Raw genomic sequence first — 18,670 nt, 5'->3', positions numbered from 1 at the left:
GATGACCTCTGAATCCCACGCCCACATTAGCATTTTAAGGCTGTTCAAACACTCAGCTCTATCACTTTCCATGAATGCTTTGCTAATGAATGTTGATTCTAAAAAAGGCCAAACTCATGGAGACTTGAATGTTCCAGGGATTACTTGTCACCATAGTTACCTCCACCTGAGATTTCAGCCTATGGTGGTTTTATGAGAATGACTGCTAGAATTGAAATAACTTTTGAATAAGATGAAATGTATTATATCTTAGTGAGTTTATGACTTATACAAAATACTTACCGTCATGAATTTCCATGAAAGCAGTGTTTATTAAAGCTTTTTTCTTAATGAAAAATAATGCCTGATAACCAAGTATTACTTATTCTATCATTTATTGAGGAAAAAGTTTTACATATTAGGGTGAAGCAGTAGAAAGCAGTGACACGGATCCCCATCATTTCCAGCCTCATGTAGCCAAGAGAACAAGCCTTGAGGACTCAGTGGGGACAGCGCTGGCGTGCACCTTCCCACAGGAGGGACGTGAACACCCGAGCATCTCCAACGGCCACGACAAAGTCCAGCACAAAACCATGACCCGGACCGCTGTCTCCAGAGAAGATGGCACCCTGCTGTCTGTGCCTACACACAGCTCAAACCTGGTGCTAAACAAACGGCACTTGAAGAAAACAGTCGTACTATATCATGCTCATAAGCTGGCACAGTGCTCTTCACTTAAAATGTTAAAAAGATGAACATACACGCTTCCCTAGAAAACGGAACCCCGGTTAGAAAATTTTTATGCAGCCAAGTAATGACTTTGAGGCTCTTTCTCCCGCCGGCGGCGGGGCGGTGACCGGCGCTGCTCGTGGGGCTTCAGAGCAGGCGCACCGTCTTCCCAGTTACCGTCAAGAAGTCATCATCCGCCAAGGCACGCAGCGCTTCTTCAAACATATCCTTGGTGATTGCCTTTGGGGAAGAGAAGAGAAAAAGAATTGGACACGTGGAGCTGCCCTCCCCGCTTAAGAGACACAATGGTTTCCAAGTTAAAGAACCACCGGAGTCTCCTTCCTTCCTGGTGGCTGTACACACGTCTTAACGTTCCGTCTTGGGAGTGGCAAACGTTTCCTGCCAAGGGCCAGGAAGGAAGGGCGTTAGGGCAGCAGGCAAGGCTGGACCCGACCAGCAGAGCTCTTGCCATGAACTCAGCTTTCCTTGTAACAGCAAGAGACTGCAAATGCTCTAAGTGCCCACCAAATGGTTAAGTAACTCACGGGGGAGGCATGAGGTAAATAAAGTGCATAAGTCGTGAAGTGGATTCTGCGTCACAGATGAAGCTAAGAGTATTAACTGACACGGCTCAAAACCATGCATCCACATCCACACAGAAAACTGAAAGCCCGACAAAATTCTCATCGCAATCATTCCCTGATGGTGGGTGGTGATCTCACTTCTCTTCTTTATCTGTAACTACTTAAACAATTTATTACTTAAACTACAAACGAAGGAAAAAAATTAGAAAAAAACTTTAAAGCAGCATCAAGGGAAAAGAAAACTCTATTAAACAAAATATACACATAAACACTTACTATATCAGACTGTCCCCGAATATCTTCAAAAAGTTGCTGGTATTTCAGGGCTGGCGTTCTGCCCTTGGATAAAATAAGCTTTTTCAAAGCTTCAGCTAACTCTTCTTTCCGTTTACGAGAGGTGGCACTCATTCCTGATTTAAAAGAAATTAGTGAAGACGTTTTTGCTCTAAGGAAGCGAAAGTGTTTCAAACTTCCATTAATATTTCTTTAGTCATAAATCAACTATACTCTTAAAAAAAAAATAACTGTTTAGTCATGTCAGCAAATAAGGTTAGGGGACAGTCAGAGCAAGTTCTGAATTCTGTTCCCAGTTTCTGAAGAGCTTATTTATAGCTGCTCCTTTCCACTGAGACAGTCCAGGCAATGAGCACAGAAGCGAGCCGCGCTCGCTGGGGAAGAACCGCTCCTCCAGGGGCGTGGTGCCCGGAGGGCGGGCAGGACAGGACCAGGTCACGTGCGCCAACATCTACCTCCTCGGCACCCCCGTCACGTGCTCAGAAGGCCCGCGCAGCCCCACCTGTGGTGAGGATGGAGATGTCCACGATGCCCGTCCGCGGGTCGGTCGCCGACTGCTTCAGGGCCTCCCGGTGCAGGCGCTTGGCCTCCTCGACGTCGATCGCCTCCACCTTGCTGGAAAACCGCACCTTGGCGTGGGCTTCGGCCAAGCGGGTCAGCGACTCCAGCTGTCGGGGGTACGCAGATACCATCCCTCGGCTGCTGCCCACCTTCCTCATGTCCACGTAAGCCTGGCGAGACAGGGGACACGCCAACTCCTCACACGATGACCTGAGCGTCGCGCCTGGACTCTGGCCAGTCGGGCTCCCGTTAAATAACCCCCTGGGCAGGTAGGTCCTGAGGGGAGCGAGAGCGGGTGCAGCCTTGGGCCTCGAGCCTCGTCTGGGGGAGGCGCGGGTGCAGCTTCAGGACGGGACCGGGCAGCAAGGGTGTGCGAAGCCCGGCACCCAGAGGACACGGTGTTGGAAGGGCAGCTGAGGACTCCGGTCTGTTTGTTTACACCCCTGCGAGGAGCAGGCCAAGGATTAGCGGGGCAACACGCAGGAGGTAAATTGTCTAAACCCATATATGGATGGCGCAACCCCTTCAAGATGACGGAGATGGCAAACCGCATTATCACTTGCAACTTTCACTTGAGCATCTTCAGGGCTCTGTCAGGATGTAAAGCCCATCAAAGCACCAGGAACCTTCTTAGTGTCACAATGTCTACTGGGCATATGTCATCATGCACTGCTGCCCACTTAAAAGGTACTAAGAAGTGTACTTAAAATACTCAATTTTTTAGAAACGAGCAAATGCAGCCCAGAGACCAGAATTACAAGGTCACTAAGTAGCATCACCTATATTTCAACTCAGGTATCCTGGTCTTAAATACACTGTGCTTACAAGTATTTAAATCTAAAAAGAGTGTGCACAATGTGTAGAAATGAATCCTTTTCGCCTTTCTACATTTGGAAAAGTCGATTTTGCAACACAGGAGGGAAGACAGTCATAGAAGTTTCAGAGGCTGTTTTAGAGGCTGAGCAGCCCCCCGCTGCGCTCTGGGCCGCAGGTACCTCGATGAGGGCCTGGCTGGCGTCCTGGCTCAGCCGCGGCAGGACGGCACTGCGCGCGTAGGCGATGTAGTCCCTGAGCACCGCCATGTCCATGACCTCCTCCTGTGCCTGCTCCTCGCTCCGGAAGTACAGGGACACCAGGTGGTGAGCCAGACGCCGGTCATACGCTTCGTCCTGAGGGTCCAGCATGAGGAAGATCAAGTCAAACCTGAGAAAACATCGTGAACAGTTTTCCCAACTGGGACACCCACGTACCTGTGCGTGGACCCCGGGGTCCGCAAGGGAGGCAGGCGTGTCCTGCCCAGGCGGCCTGAGGAGCCCGGGCCTCCTGTTCCCCTACCCCGGCCCCGCAGGCCCCTTCTGCCCGGGAATACCGGGCACTGAAAGCTGAGCCAGAAGCAAGATGCTCCCAAGAGAAACGCTGCTGTAATTCTGAAGACCGGAAGATACGAATGAAAATACATTCAACTCTTTTGGGGAGAAGGAACTATCTGTTAGAACAGTCAAGTAATCAAAGTCTAAACATATCTATCTTTGAGGAAAAAGTATGGACTACGTGACTCCCCTTCCACAAGTTTAATTTTCAGACCCTTATCTACTGTGTAAAACCGCTCTCTGCACTTTGTTGATTCTCTACAGCAGCTTTAAGACCGAGAGCAGCGAGAGGTGGGTTTCTGAAAGGATGAAGATGAAAGGCCCTAATTGCTCCAAAAAACAAGTACGCATCAAGGTGAGCAGAAAAACACACCGTCCTTGCCTGGAAAACCCATGACCAAGCAGATGTGCAGGCTTTGTGTTGGCCTGAAGAGTTTACGACATCAGCTGGGCTCTGCCTTGTATTTCCTTCTCAAGCTCACCCTGAACGTTCCACAGATGAGCAAAGTGAGACCATCTATTCTATGAAAACGTGTTTTCGTACCTTGACAACAGTGTGTGGGGCAGCTGGATGTTCTCAATGGTGGTTTTTTTCGGATTCCACTGAGACTCGATAGGGTTTGCAGCTGCCAGGATGGAGGTGCGGGCGTTAAGCTGACAAATAATCCCAGCCTGGTGGAGGGACAGTGTGGTTAGAAACCTCGCCCCGAGGCCAGCAGGAACTGTGAGCCACCTCCGCCCGTGTGCCCTCTGCCAGGGATCCGCCGTCACCATGAGCCACGTCACCCGGCACAGGTGACTTCTGCACAGGCGTCCCCCTGGGGACAGCCCTGAGCGCTGAGTCAAGCCAAGGACCGAGCTGTAGATGAACGTTTGCTGCGACTGCGTCTTTTTCAGTAACCAAACCCCTTGCATTAGGACAAACTCAAGTTCTACGAGTACCACACATGAGAGAGTTAGGACAGCACAAAGGAGGAAAGAGGATCCTGTGGAAAATACTGAGACGGAGCTGGGACCTAACAGAAGTGTTGGCCAGTTTCCCAAGCTGCAGGTTCCACAGATGCTGAGGTTCAAGCCCCCCGACACCCCAACTGTGTCCACGCCGGGACAGAACGGGCGACTGACCTTGGCGATGGAGAGCGTCTGCTGCTCCATGACCTCGTGCAGGACAGAGCGTGTGCTCTCGTTCATCTTGTCGAACTCATCGATGCAGCAGATGCCGTTGTCACTCAGCACCAGGGCGCCGGTCTGCAGCACGAGCTGCCGTGTCTCAGGGTCCTTCATGACGTAGGCGGTGAGGCCCACGGCGCTTGAGCCCTTCCCGGACGTGTACTGGCCCCGGGGGACCAGGTTGTACACGTACTGCAGCAGCTGGGACTTGCTGGTCCCTGGGTCCCCGCAAAGCAGGATGTTGATCTCGGCGCGGAACTTGCCCCTTCCTGTGTGACTGAAATCCTTTCTTGTCCCGCCAAAGAGCTGAAGCAGGATTCCCTGGACGGGCGGACAGACAGACAGATCTCAGTGCTCAGATGGACAAAGGGCGACAATGAAGAGATCAGAGGACGGGAGCGGCTGCGAGTCAGCTCTGGGGCACGGATGCCATAGGGGCCCGGACCCCACCCACCCCATGGCGGCTTCTGTGCCTGGAAACGACACGAGGATGCCGACCATTCTCAGCACCAACAGCCAAGGCAGGTGGCGGGCCCTGCTCGGCCCAATGGGCCGAGGCTCATCCTTTCCGGGGTGTCCACACTGTCTGACCCGAGAGCTCTCAAGCCCAGCCACAAGTGAGAAGCCCATCAGTCTGTTACCTTCTTTATATCTTCATGCTCATAAATGCTCGGAGCCAAGGCGGAAGCGAGTCTCTCATAAACGTCTGGTTTTCTGGAAAGCTCCTTAAGCAATTCCACACGCTTCTCTGAAAAAAGTTTCTGCTCTGCTTCTTCGTCGAGGCCGTGCAGACGCTTCGAGTCGGTTTTCCGATAGTGAATGACGTCGATGTGGGTTTTGTAGACAGACTTCACGTTGCTCACTCTGGGACTGACGCGAATGGGGACCGCTCGGTAGATGCCTGAGGGCACAAAGGACACTCTCTCACCTGCCCGACCTCGGCCTGGAGCACGGGGCAGGCAGGGCTCCGGGGGGCTCCGAGCAGAGCCAGTGAGGTTGACCCGGGACCACTGCCTCCACACGCCACCTGCTCACCTCTGTGTTCGATGCATCGCAGTTTGAAACAGAAGTTTCATTTCTCTTAAACCGAATGTAAGGAATTACCAATAACTACCTGAAAGAAAGTACCTAAATCCCGTACCAAAAACCTATTCTAGAAAGGAAACCTGAAGAGCTCAAATACTGAAGGTCGCTCACAAGTTATTTCAGACAATAACAGGGAGACAGCCTACCGTCTGGGCAGGGGCCATGTCGGAGGTCAAAGGCAGGCGCTGGGAACAGCAGCCCCAGGCCAGGCATCCCCGACCAGGTCACAGGGCTGACTCTGGAGCCCCTCACCTGTGACGTGCACTCTGTCCCCAGGCTGGACCTTGTCCACGAGGTCATTGTGAGCGGCGAGGACGACCGTGTGCGGCGTCTGCCCCGCGGGCATGTCTTCAGGGGACTCCTGGAGCTTGATCTGAGAGGGTGGGGGGCAGATGCCTCAGGATAGGCCCAGAGCTCTGCCCACCCAGCCACTCCGACAGCAGCGCCTCTGCTGCCCCTGGGACCTCGCTCTGTTTCCACCTCTGGAAACCCAGGGTGTGCATTCTGAGGCGGTTGTTCGTTTAGAGGCTGCCCCGTGTGGGGGCGGGGATGCCAGGGCTGTTTTTCCCCGTATTAAGGCTGTGGCGGGCACGTCTGCATCCGCGTCGGCTTGCGTTTCTAGTTCCTTCTGGACGCTGCCCCCAGTGCGCTTCTGGGTGGAGAAGCACCCCCCGTTCAGGTCACCGTGCCTCCCAAACTCTTGCCTGTCCTCCTGGTGACATCGACTCACCCACAGCACTCCGTCCCGGGTGCTGGGGACTCTGCCCCAGAGTGGAGGGACACACACAGTCCTGGCAGTGCCAGGCGTGGTGGCAGAAGACAGGAGGGAGCAAGGGGCGGGGGTGGAGGCTGCGCTTCCCACCGTCAAGGGCAGGGAAGGCCGTTCTCAAACCAGGTGACCACCGGGCAGAGGGGAGGCTGTCAGGGAGGGGCCACGTGCTCTCAGCGACAGGACAGCAAGTGCAAGGGCCCCGAGGCGGCCTGGAGGAGCCGGAGGACGGCAGCGAGTCTGCCGGCAGAGCCTCGGAGCACCCAGGCCCAGGAACTGGTGCCCACGTGCGGAGAAAGCTTCTCACCTCGATGACCCTTCCATCAGCAAGGAAGTGGACGCTTTTCACACACGTTAGTGTTCTCCTAGTGACTCCCAATAAGGGAAACTATCTCTTGTCCTATACTTTGAACTCATTCTCTCCACTTAAAGTTAAGATTGCTTAAACACTAAAACAAATCAAAAAATTCTTCACTTCTTATGCATACTTTATACCATTACAATCGCAGTAAATAAATGGTTTTCTGCCTTTCTCTGGCATTTTAATCTGCATCTTAAAATTTTTCATGAATAAAGAGCTACAAGGTCGAACTCCCTAGGCAATAGTTTGTGAGAAAAACTTTGGCAAAACTTCTCAGCCCATTCTTTACCCGTGGTAGAACTGCCAAGTGTCAGAATTTAATCAAACGGCGTTTACTGTTCTTAATGTATACACTCTTACATTCTACAATCTTAAGTATTTCCCGTAGAAGCATCTCGTGTTAAATTTGACTTAATAAATCACGAATGACACTGAACTTAAGATATTCAGTTGGAGAATGCACTCCTCCCCTATGACAAGCGTGGAACACAGCGCACGGGTGCCCATGGGCGGTACAGCAGTGCTGCTGGCCCAAGGCTGGGGCCTCAGGCACACCGAGTGCCCAGCTTCGCCCTCTAACGCACCTGCTCTCCGAGGAGGAATGAAGCTGCTCAACCTACCAGGAAGCATGGTTTCAGGGCTGCATGAGTGGACAAGTTACACCTGGCTTTTGAGGACCTGGCTGGGGCAGAATGAGGATGGGGCACGTGGAGGGGGGCAGGGGCCACGCACCATTTGCTTGTCGGAGAAGACGGAGCGGTTGTGGATGAGCGCCATGCTGTGGCTGGTGTGGCAGCGCTCGCATACGCAGGGCTCGGCGATGCGACCGCGGTCTATCTCCACCCGGGCCGTTTGGGCGCACACCTGGCACTGGAAGAAGGCCTCCTGCATCTCTGGAATCAGCTGGGACGTCCTGATCACCATGCCGCTGATGGCGATGAGCTGGTCGATGTCTGCAAGGCGGGGAGAGGGCAGCTCGTCCCGGCTGTGCACGGGCCTCCCCAAGCTGGAGGCCAGCTGGGGCGGGTCTGGCTCTGCTGTCCAGCCTGGGAGAACCTCACTGGAGGAATGGAGGTGCTGGGATGGCGGGGGTCACAGGGAGACGCTACGGCCAGAGCACGAACATCTCGCTGGGTACCCTCAGCTCTGGCCTGGGATGTCCCTCCTGTGACCAGTGTGCTCCCTCTCAACCCCTTAAGTCTACTAACCCTTGCCGAGCTAGGCCGACCCGAGGCTGCCTGGGGACGACCGGACCTGTGAAGTGGCTGTCACAGCCCACGCACTCGTGATAATCTTCTCCATAGTCACGCCCACTATACGTGGAGGGTTCAGAGACTTACCTGTGCCAGTAGTAACCGGGGCCCCTGACATAGCATTTCCCCCAATAAATAACATAATAGGATGTTTCAAGTCTGCTTTCCAAATCTTTCACCACAAAGTCCTCCCACTGGGGCCCAGCATGCTCCGTCTCTCCCTGGGCTGAGACACTCCTGCTCTGTTCTTCTGCCTCTTCTCTTCCTTTCCAGACTAGATTTCCTCCTTATGCTTCAAGGCACGGATCACATTTTATACTTGTCTTCTACTTTGATTCTGAGGGACTGCCTTCTTAGTAAAATAACTGTAAAACTATCATAACTGGATCAGTTCATCTTAAGATAGAAAAGTATCAAGAGTTACAGCATCTTTTATATAATTTCAGTTTAGTTAAAAAGGTATGGTGGGTTCAGAAGCATATGGGGTAACTGAGCCTGCAACTGGCTCCTGTCAACCCACAGTCCGCCACCGTCGCTGTCACCAACTCCTTTAAAGTTCCTTGATGAAGTGACTTTCACGGAATGTGCTCTCTTGCTATTAGAAACGTTATCTTCTATATGTCAACTATATCTCATTAAATTGGAAAAAAATATTACCTTCTGGATTCAGGTTCCTCATATTCTTAGTCTTCAATGCGTTGAACGGTCTTACTTGAATCTGATGTTCTAAGATTGAGTCAGGATAGCGGTCAAAGAAGATCTCATTGACAGCCATGTCGAAAGTTGGGATAACTTCCTTTAAAAACAAGTATAACGGTGCCAAGCTGTGTTTGTATTTTTATCTTAGGGTTAAATCTAATAAAGCAATTCATGTTAGCAAGGCATAAAAACAAGAAGAATATGGCATAATCCAAAAGCATTACCCTATAAAATCAGACATGCTATTTGTAAACCCTTGGGCACACTGAAATCTCTCACCTCTGCATCTTCTCACTAGAGTTAAATGAGATGAGACATGGACTTCCCTGGTGGCGCAGTGCTTAAGAATGCCCCTGCCAATGCAGGGGACACGGGTTCAAGCCCTGGTCCAGGAAGATCCCATGTGCCGCGGAGCAACTAAGCCCGTGCACCACAACTACTGAGCCTGCGCTCTAGAGCCCACGAGCCACAACTACTGAAGCCCGCGCCCCTAGAGCCCGTGCTCCACAGCAAGAGGAGCCACCGCAGTGAGAAGCCTGCGTACCGCAACCAAGAGTAGCTCCCGCTCTCCTCAACTAGAGAAAGCCCGCACGTAGCAATGAAGACCCAATGCAGCCAAAAATAAATAAATTAATTAAAAAAAATGAGATAAGACATATAATCGTGCCTTCAGGATGTGCTGGCATGACTGTAGGCTTTTAATTGGCAACAGAAGCTCATACTTTCAGGTCTTACTTTTCTTCCATAACAGAATGATATCAAAATGGGTTAAATCATAATTATTCCAACTTGTTAACACCTGTTCCCCATTTTGCAGATAAGGAAACAGCCTCTGGGAAGCTGAGGAACTGGACCAAGGTTACACAGCTATTAAGCAGCAAAATCAAGATTTAAAACCAAGTCTGCCTGCCTCCAAAGCCTAAAGCTAGAATCAACGTAGCTGATGCTTTGTTGATAAAGCCTGAGCTTAAGCCCAGAGAATACTGCAGCATGGTTAACACAACCTGTTAGAGAAGGCAGGTGTGTGTGTTTTTGTTTAATATGTTTTAAGTCATCAAACCCAACAAGCTGTCAATCGTGAGTCACCACTGTTTTATGTACTAAAAAACGCTGCCAACCAAACGATGACATGCCGTCAACAGTAACACACACCCCGATTTCTAATGTTAACGTGTGGAAAAGTGTTCATCTTAAAGAAGACAGAACATGGTTTTAAGAGGTTTGGGGGGACTTCCCTGGCGGTCCAGTGGTCAGGGCTCCTCGCTTCCACTGCAGAGGGCATGGGTTCGATCCTTGGTTGGGGAACTAAGATCCCACATGCCATGCGGCAACCCCCGCCTCCCAAAAGGTGCTTTGGAGGCATATTCTCTGTTACTAAGGAAACCCTACTGTCCAGAAACCCTGCAGATCTTCTAGATGTTTACTGCAGACCCCCAAGTTCAACGGCAAATTGTTACCTGTGGGTAGCAGATGAGCTGTCTGTATAGATTTGTGTCGAATGATCTTATATGTTCACAGTTTACGTTTAAAAACGGCTCTCCAATAACGTTAATCTACAGGGCAGAACAAACAAATTATATCCTGCTAACCATTTCAACCCCTAGTTTGAATATTCAGGTTAGTGTATTTCATTACCTCCCCAAGTCGCTGCATGTACAGAGGCTCAGTCACGTCTATGCCAATGCTTTCTTCTTCTCTAGCCAGAGGATCGATGAAACGCTGAAGAAATCTCTTAGCGTGGGGAGAGAAACAGTAAGCTTAATGCAGTTAGGAACCAGCAACTACTCAAAATAAAAGTTATGAATGCTGGGGGCCACTCATCTTTTCAAGTTAGCTAAGACCTGAAACAGCCCAAGTGCCCATTTATAGACAATTAGCTTAAGAACGTGTGATATATACAGATTTGTATATGTATACACATAATGGAATATTACTCAGCCATAAAAGAGAATGAAATTTGCCATCTGCAGTAACATGGGTGCACCTAGACAATATTATACTTAGTGACATAGGTCAGATGAAGGCAAATACTATATATCATTTTCACGTGGAATCTAAAAAGTAACACAAATGAATCCACATACAATACAGACTCACAGACACAGGAAACAAACTTATGGTTACCAAAGAGCAGGGGGAGGGGGGAGGGAGGGAGGGAAGGAGGGATCAATTAGAAGTATGGGATTAACAGACACAAACTACCAGCTGTAAAGTAGAAAAGCAACAGGAATTTACTGTACAGGCCGAAGAATTACATTCAAAATCTTATAATAACCTATAATGGGACATAATCAGAAAGAGAAGTATAACCAAATCACTTTGCCGTACGTCACTTTGCTGTACACACGAAACTACCGCATTACTATAAGTCAACTATACTTCAAAAAAAGGAAACTAGGAACTAGGAACGATGTCAGAATTTGGAGACAAACGTAGGTGTTTTTCTTTTTCCTAAAAACTGAAAAAGACACCACCAATTCTGAGCCACGTGAAGATCTGCTCCTAAATACCGGGGTCGCGTGGATGGAGGTGACAAGTACTTTCCCCCTCATCTCCGGAGCCCCGAGGAATGGAACCTCACCTGAAAGTTTTCTTTGCACGTTGCCACATTTACATCTGTTCCCCAAATCACGAGTTTTTGGCCCAAAGACTGCTCGCTCGCCACTATATCCTCTGCGGCCGGCTGCACAGGAAAGGCGACGGGAGCAGGTTTGCGGGGGACGACCCACCTCGCGCGGCCCACCGCGCCCCGAGCGGCCCCGCACTCACCCCGTCCGAGTGCAGGTCCACCTGCAGCCCTTTCCGCGCCGAGCCCAGGTCGGGCCTCTGCCGCACAGGCGTGCCGCGCACGCCGCTTCTCGGGGTGCCCTCCACCCGCGAGCTGGGGGTGCCGTAGGTCAGCGGCGAGCTCACGTCCAGGTCCAAGGGGGCGGCTGGGGACCGCGTCCACGGGGGTGAGCACGGCGAGGACCCCTGCGGGACGTCCGCTCCCCCCGCCCGGCCCCCCCCGCCCCCCCGGCCCTGCGGGCCCCCCATGCCCGAGCGGGCAGCGCACCTGCGGGCGGCGCGCGGGGTGGGCTGCGGGGCTCTGCGCCGGGCGACGCGGGCAGCGGCCGAGGTTCTCCCGACGACAGCGGGTCCTGACCTGTGGGGGAACGGGCACGGCGGCGTCGGCGCGGGCGGCACTGGGGCCGAACGGGGCTGACACGGCACCGCCCGCCCTGCCTCCCCGAGGACCCCGCGGGGCACGGCCGTACGCGGACACTCACGTGGCTGAGCGGGGGCGGCCCGCCGGGAGCCGCGGCGGCTCGGAGTGGACGCCGGGGACGACATGGCGGGCTGCGCGACAGAGACGCGGGCTCGCGGGGGCGCTCCCTGAAGACCCCCGCCCGTCTCCCCTCGCTCCGGCCCCCCGCCCCTCGGCCCTCCCCCCAGCACCGCCGACCCCGGCAGACCCCCGCCTTCCCAGCCGGCCGGACCCAGCCCCACCTAAGGGTCGCGCTCCCGCTCCGCTTCAGCAGGGGCCAGGTTTCCCGCCGGCGGCACCGTTGTTTCCGCCCCCAGCGGCGGCCCACCAATCGCAGCAGCGCCCTCGCGCAGCCCCGCTTCCGGGAGGCACCACTGTGCAGCGGCAGGGGGGACCTGACGGCCGCCCCGCGCCTCGCGGGACACCGACGCACAACTCGCTCGGGGCTCCCCCGCTCCGGTGGTCTTGTCCAAAGCGGGAATGCGATTTCGCGGGAAATCTGCGGAGGCCGCCGGACAGCGTTCGGGGGCCGGCCTCTACAGGGCGTGCCTAAGGAGGAGCCGCTCCAGTGTTCCTTGGGAATCCAAACGCCCCCCCCCCCGCCCCCGGCCCTCCTTATCAAGTGCTAGCTGTGGCTCCCGACCCGAGCCGTAGCCTGTTTCTTTCTGCCTCGGGCACTCAGTCAACTCCAATTCGCCACCTGTCCTCCGCATCTATTTCCGGAGGTCGAGCGGTTGGATTCCTGATTCTCCCCGAGTTTTGACGTATTGTGCTAAGTGTACTGTGGGCCACACATTCATAAGCCTGCCTCTATCTTAATGCACGTCTAAGCCGTTGATCCTGCAGGGAGGGCTCCCTCCGCGATGGTCTTCGACAAGGTTCCAGCGCTCGCGCCCGCGCTCGCCCCCGGGGCACTTCTGCGCCCAGGCCGGATGTGCTCACTGGCCGAGGACCCCGCTCCCTTCAGCCCGCTAAGGCCCCGCCCCTCGCAGGACCCCGCCCCCTGCCTCAGGGGCACTTCCGGGCCCGGACAGCTGTGCTCACGCACCGGAAGTTCCGCCCCCGCCCCTTTCCACTAGGCACTTAAGGCCCGGGTGTCGTGTGCGCACGCGTGGGTGTTGCTGGGCGTCATGGCGGACGCCGGGTCTGGCGTGAGGGGTACTCTGCTTCAGTTACAGGAGTCCTTGTCCGCGGCCGACCGCTGCGGAGCGGCGATGGCCAGTTGTCAGCTGCTGCGGGGCCTGGGGCAGGAGTGCGTGCTGAGCTCCGGCCCAGCGCTGCTGGGTGGGTACGGCTCCGGGCTTCCGACAGCCCGTAGCCCGGCAGCCCTTGCGGGTCCGGCGTGGGCGCCTCGGGCGGTGCTTGAACGGGCTGGTCGGAATTCGTGATGTGTGTAAAAGTGGTTTGTCAGCTTCTTCTTTTCTTAACGGCGGAGGAAAGGTATTTTAAAACCAAAGGTGGTGAAAATGACCCGAATTTGGTATCATTGCTATCCGCGGTGGGGAGGGACAACGAGAGGAGAGTATTTTCTTCCACCTCAGTGTCGCCTAAACCCACCAGCACCTTTTCCAAACCTCTGTGTTTGCTGAGAAGCAAGCCATGCTGTTCTTTTAATTCTTTAGCAATACCTAGATGAGAACTTTTACTTTTGCAGCAAAAGTGCCTCATTTCAGCATTTTTAAATGTGTCATCGCGTGAAAACATCTGTGATATTCCCTTTTTTTAAAAAAAGGGAAAGTGAATCTTATTTTTTTATTTCTTTATTTTTGGCTGCGTTGGGTCTTCGTTGCTGCGCGCGGGCTTTCTGTAGTTGCAGCGAGCGGGGGCTGCTCTTCGTTGCTGTGCACGGGCTTCTCACTGCGGTGGCTTCTCGTTGTGGAGCGCGGGCTCTAGAGCGCAGGCTCAGTAGTTGTGGCGCACGGGCCGGCCCAGGGCTCGAACCCGCGTCGGCAGGCGGATGCTTGACCACTGCGCCACCAGGGAAGTCCCAGTGTTATTCCCTTTTAAAGCCGCAAGTAAGCAGACTCTTCATGTTGTGTCCGCTTAATTAGAAGGTAGATGAGATTTTCTTCCTAAGAAAGTCATTGTTGAATAAGGTGGAGAAATACAGTAAGCAAAGTCTTGAAGAAGATGCTGTGCAGTGCTTATATGTTGTCAGGGGTGTATTAATGGGGAAATTAATGACCGAACAGCAGCATCATCGTGTAAATGCTTTCTAGTCTGAGTTCTAGGAGTTCACTTTTGTTCCTTTAGTAACGTTTCGTAAAGCAGTCCCAGGTTCACTCTGCATATTCAGGCTGTGTCCTTTCACTTGAGAGATTATAGGGGAGTGTACTAGTTTTCTGTTGGTGCTAAAACGTGCCACTGGCTTGGTGTTTACAACAGCGCAGGTTTGTCAGTCTTATAGTTGTGTGGTTGGAAGCCCAGCACGGGTCTCATCAAGCTGAAACCAAGGCAGCAGGTAGGGCCACTTTCCTTTTCTGAAGGCTCTGAGGGAGAATTCTTTCCCTTTTTCATTCAGGTTGCTAGCAGACTTCAGTTCCTTGCAGTTGCAGCACTGAGGTCCCTTTTTCCTTGCTGGCGTTCCTTGCTTCTAGAAGACCCCTGCATTTCTTGGATTACGCTGCCCCCCTCCCCCTTCCTCCATCTTCAAAGCCAGCAGCAGAGGGTCAAGTGACATGCTTGGAATCTGTCCTGCTTTCCTGTACTCCCTCTCCTTACTCCCTCTCCCACTTGTGAGGGCCCTTGTGATTGCATTGGGCCCACCTGATGGCCCAGGGTGCTCACCAGTTTAGGGTCAGCTGATTAGCAACCTGATTTTCATTCGCCATGTAAAGGTAGCATATTCACAGGTGTGACACTAGGAATTAGGGTTCTGGCATCTTTGGGGCCATTATTCTGCCTACCTCATTGCTGTGGAACATCTAGAATTTCCCATTTTCCTTGTCAAAATACGGCAGCCTTAGGCTAGTGTTTTATCGCTTAAGAGGCTGAATTGAGAAACAAGCAGCACCTTTAGGGTGGGTTCATGGGGCACCTTGGCAGCTCTCTTATTGGTTTTGTTTGTTTGTTTTTTCCAGCATTACACACGTCCTTAGTTTTTTCCAAAGATTTTGGTTTGCTTGTATTTGTTCGGAAATCACTTAGCGTTGATGAAGTAAGTTGAAGATTTTCACTTTACTCTTCTAGTATATTCCTTCAGGTTGAGGTGACTTTTTTTCTTAGCCGTGTTTCTGTAATGTTTATTTTTTTATTATAGTTTCGTGATTGTAGAGAAGAAGCCCTAAAGTTTTTATGTGTTTTCTTAGAGAAAATTGGCCAGAAGGTCACACATTATTCTCTCGATGTTAAGGTAAGGGGGAAAAAACATACCTCGTCATATACCAATGTCCCTTTTAACTTATGATGTTAAGTTAAACTTAATTTTATTTCTGCCTTTCTTGTTGGGGAGTTTATTTTTGCTTGATTGTGTTAGAAATTAAGTGGCTATTTTTTAAAAAATTTAATGAGCTAAGGCCCTTGTGGAAAGTATTAAATTGTAATATATACGGGTATCGCTCCTCCCAGGCGTAGTTTTAGCTGTTAAGTCTTAGTTATAAGAACTAAGGTCTTATTGATGATTTTGTTATGTCTCCTTTTAAAACCTAGAATACTTGTACCAGTGTTTATACAAAAGATAAAGCTGCTAAGTGTAAAATTCCAGCCCTAGAACTTCTTATTAAGGTAATTAAAACATATCTCTAAGCGCATGTGTTTTCTATTAAATATATATCTTGAGCTGAAAATTGGAGTTTTGGGTTGTGTTTTGGGTGAGAGATGTTGTAGAATCACATTGATGTGTGGAGAAGATGCATGTTTCCCAGCCATCACCCAGTAACAACCTTGGTATTTTGCCCTCACACCCTTCTGGGTAGCAAAGGGAGAAGTTCAGTTGTGAGGGGTATGAAGGGAAGGTAGCGCGGAGTGTAAGGAATTGACTGCCCCTCCATTACTCTTACCCTTACTGTGAAAACCTAACCGCTGCTAAGAATTGCGAAAGTTCATCTCATTGTGTCTTTGAATGTTTTCCTGAAACCTTACACTGGGATGGGTCTGTGTGTTCTGTGTAAGTGGTCATTGGGCTCACTCTCATCTAGGTATCTGTTTAGATGTGTCTCTCTTTTAGAATTTCTTTGGGTCTTGTTGGTCCTTGTCTTAATATGTCTCTGAGAACATGTGTCTAGTCATAGTATACCTTTCTTGGGAAGGTGAAATTAAGTCTACCTCCCCTTCCCCTTTGTAGCCCCTGTGTTTTCACCACCCACCTCAACCCGTCCTCCCGAATAACGTGGCTGGATAAGAGCCCTGAGAGGCGGAGAGTGAGTGCCCTAGAGACACGTGGGTGTGTAGGTCTGCTGTGTATGAGCAGGTGCGGTAGATGGAAGCCTTTTTGCTGCTGCCTCTGTACACTCGGCTACCTTGTGTTCTTTCAGTTACTTCAGACTTTGAGAAGTTCGAGCCTCATGGATGAATTTAGAGTTGGAGAGTTATTTAGCAAGTTCTATGGAGAACTTGCATTGAAAACAAAAATACCAGATACAGGTGAGCTGTGTTTAAATGTTATTTAAAAAAATATTTTAACAAATTAAACAATTATTAGCATAAAACGTAGGTTTTCTCTGCCATGGTATTTATGTGCTTTACAGATGAATTCTTTTTACTGAAAACAAACCAAAATGGAGACAAGAAACAATGTGTGAAGTCTTATAAAAATTGTAATCTTTACAAAAGATTTCTTTTAATGGAAAACTCAACGCATGTCAAATGTAATTTAGTTTATAATAATAAATTTGCATAAAACATATCACGGAAGATTCAGTACATAAAACTAGATATTTTGTGTGGCTTATCGTGAAATTATTTTGAACTGAACATCCTTTCATTTTCTTATTTGTGCATTTTTGTTTAATTTATTTAAGTGATTTTAGGCCTAAATTTGTCTAAAATTTATCTTTCAGTTTTAGAAAAGATATATGAACTCCTAGGAGTATTAGGCGAAGTTCATCCTAGTGAGATGGTAAATAATTCAGATAAACTCTTCCGGGCTTTTCTGGGTGAACTTAAGACCCAGGTATGATAAACTTTATGATCTTCTTTTCTGCTTACATATATCTGGTGAATTTTTCTTTTTTAATGATATCGTGTTAAAACTCTCCTTTCAGATGACATCAACAGTGAGAGAGCCCAAACTTCCGGTTCTGGCAGGGTGTCTGAAGGGACTGGCTTCGCTTCTGTGTAACTTCACTAAATCCATGGAAGAAGGTATTGCTTGATGGTGCTTGAGTTTCTTTATTCAGAAACTACTGGTCTAAAATGAATTACTGTGTATGTTTTTGAACGTTTATACCAGATGTGGATTCGCATGCGGCTGGGAGAGACAGTAGAGAGATTCCATGTGTCCTTCACCCGGCGTCTCCTGATGACGTCTGTCATAGCTGTAGCACGATAGCACAGCCTGATAAAATCTGTGGGCCTTGCTCAGATTCCACATGCTTCGTGTGCACACATTTGTGTGTTGGGTTTAGTTTTGTGCAGTTTTAGCAGGTGTGGACTCGTGTATGCACCATGGCAGCCAGGATACTGAGCAGCCCGTCACCAGGAGGATCCTTCATGCTCCCCTTTTATGGCCACAGCCACCTCCCCCTGCTCCCCCCTCCCCTCCCCCTGCTCCCCCTCCCCTCCCCCTCCTTCCTCCCCTCTCAGTGAACACTTGGGTTGCTTCTACTTTTTGACTTGTGAATAATGCTGCCGGAAAATGGGTGTGCAAATACCTAGAGTCCCTGCTTTCATTTTGGGGGTATATCCCCAGAAGTGGGCTTGCTGGACCATGTGGTAGTTCTATATTTAATTTTTCGAGTAATCGCCTTAGTGTTTTCCACAGGGGTGCACTAATTTACGTTCCCACCAGCAATGCACAGTTTCTCTGCATCCTCACCAGTACTTGTTGTTTTCTGTTGTTTGATCATAGCCATCGTAGTGGGTGTGCGGTGGTATCTCACTGCATCTCCCTGATGGCTGATGGTGTTGAGTTTTTTCACAAGTGCCCGTTGCATTCCCTCTCTCTTCTTGGGAGAGATGTCTGTTCAAGTTCTTTGCCCATTTAAAAAGTCAGATCATTTGAGTTTTTGTTACTGAGTTGTAGGGGTTATTTGTATATTCTGCATAGCAGTTCCTTATCAGATACATGATTTGCAAATATTTTCTCCTGTTCCATGGATTGCCTTTTCACTCTGTTGATTGTGCCATTTGATGTGCAAAAGTTGTTTATTTTGATGAAGTCCAGTTTATCTGTTTTTTCTTTGGTTGCCTGTGATTTTGGTGGCATCTCCAGGAGATCGTTGCCAGGTCACTGAATCGTTGTGTGCCTGTGTAGAAAATAGTTTGTGTGGGTCAATCCTTGGTTCTCTTTTCTGTTGGTCTGTGTGTCTGTTCCCCTGCCAACAGCACACTGTCTTTTTGATATAACTATATAGTGAGCCTTAAATGTCGGGTGCCGTTAAGTCCTCGCCTTTTATTCTTCCTTTTAAAA

General features: G+C 50.6%; 2 protein-coding genes across 6 annotated transcripts in view; one reads left to right on the top strand and one right to left on the bottom strand.

Annotated features, from left to right (window-relative positions):
* Positions 1-702: 702 nt before the first annotated feature.
* MCM4 (minichromosome maintenance complex component 4) lies at positions 703-12,412 on the bottom strand. Its single transcript, XM_082858854.1, has 17 exons — positions 12,345-12,412; positions 12,125-12,194; positions 11,911-12,000; positions 11,625-11,788; positions 11,437-11,538; positions 10,491-10,586; positions 10,313-10,408; positions 8,814-8,952; positions 7,636-7,856; positions 6,026-6,146; positions 5,329-5,588; positions 4,643-5,008; positions 4,062-4,189; positions 3,143-3,350; positions 2,089-2,317; positions 1,569-1,702; positions 703-948 (listed from the first exon to the last, which is right to left on the bottom strand). The coding sequence occupies exons 2-17, from the start codon at positions 12,186-12,188 to the stop codon at positions 856-858; spliced, it is 2,511 nt and encodes an 836-aa protein (XP_082714980.1). The 5' UTR covers positions 12,189-12,194; positions 12,345-12,412; the 3' UTR covers positions 703-855.
* An 817-nt stretch (positions 12,413-13,229) lies between these two features.
* Positions 13,230-18,670, top strand: part of PRKDC (protein kinase, DNA-activated, catalytic subunit) — a 159,512-nt gene continuing 154,071 nt past the window's right edge. For all 5 annotated transcript variants that reach the window (XM_082859125.1, XM_082859124.1, XM_082859126.1 and 2 more), the window contains exons 1-7: positions 13,230-13,386; positions 15,183-15,259; positions 15,362-15,454; positions 15,751-15,825; positions 16,575-16,683; positions 17,100-17,212; positions 17,304-17,403. In XM_082859125.1, coding sequence (XP_082715251.1) covers positions 13,233-13,386; positions 15,183-15,259; positions 15,362-15,454; positions 15,751-15,825; positions 16,575-16,683; positions 17,100-17,212; positions 17,304-17,403 — 721 coding nt within the window. In that variant the 5' untranslated portion in view covers positions 13,230-13,232. The remainder of the gene's footprint in view (positions 13,387-15,182; positions 15,260-15,361; positions 15,455-15,750; positions 15,826-16,574; positions 16,684-17,099; positions 17,213-17,303; positions 17,404-18,670) is intronic.

This window comes from Leucopleurus acutus (assembly GCF_964270905.1).
Source record: "Leucopleurus acutus genome assembly, chromosome: 17".
NCBI lineage: Eukaryota > Metazoa > Chordata > Mammalia > Artiodactyla > Delphinidae > Leucopleurus > Leucopleurus acutus.
Note: the sequence above shows the minus strand (reverse complement) of the source record. Positions and strands in the feature narration are given on the sequence as shown.

Excerpts from the sequence above, each read along its gene's own strand:
- MCM4 (XM_082858854.1), bottom strand. The coding sequence starts at position 12,188 with ATGTCGTCCCCGGCGTCCACTCCGAGCCGCCGCGGCTCCCGGCGGGCC. Across the intron at positions 10,587-11,436 it reads CGTGCAAAGAAAACTTTCAG|AGATTTCTTCAGCGTTTCAT; the intron begins GTGAGGTTCCAT and ends CCCCACGCTAAG. Across the intron at positions 5,589-6,025 it reads GGACAGAGTGCACGTCACAG|GCATCTACCGAGCGGTCCCC; the intron begins GTGAGGGGCTCC and ends TTGTGCCCTCAG.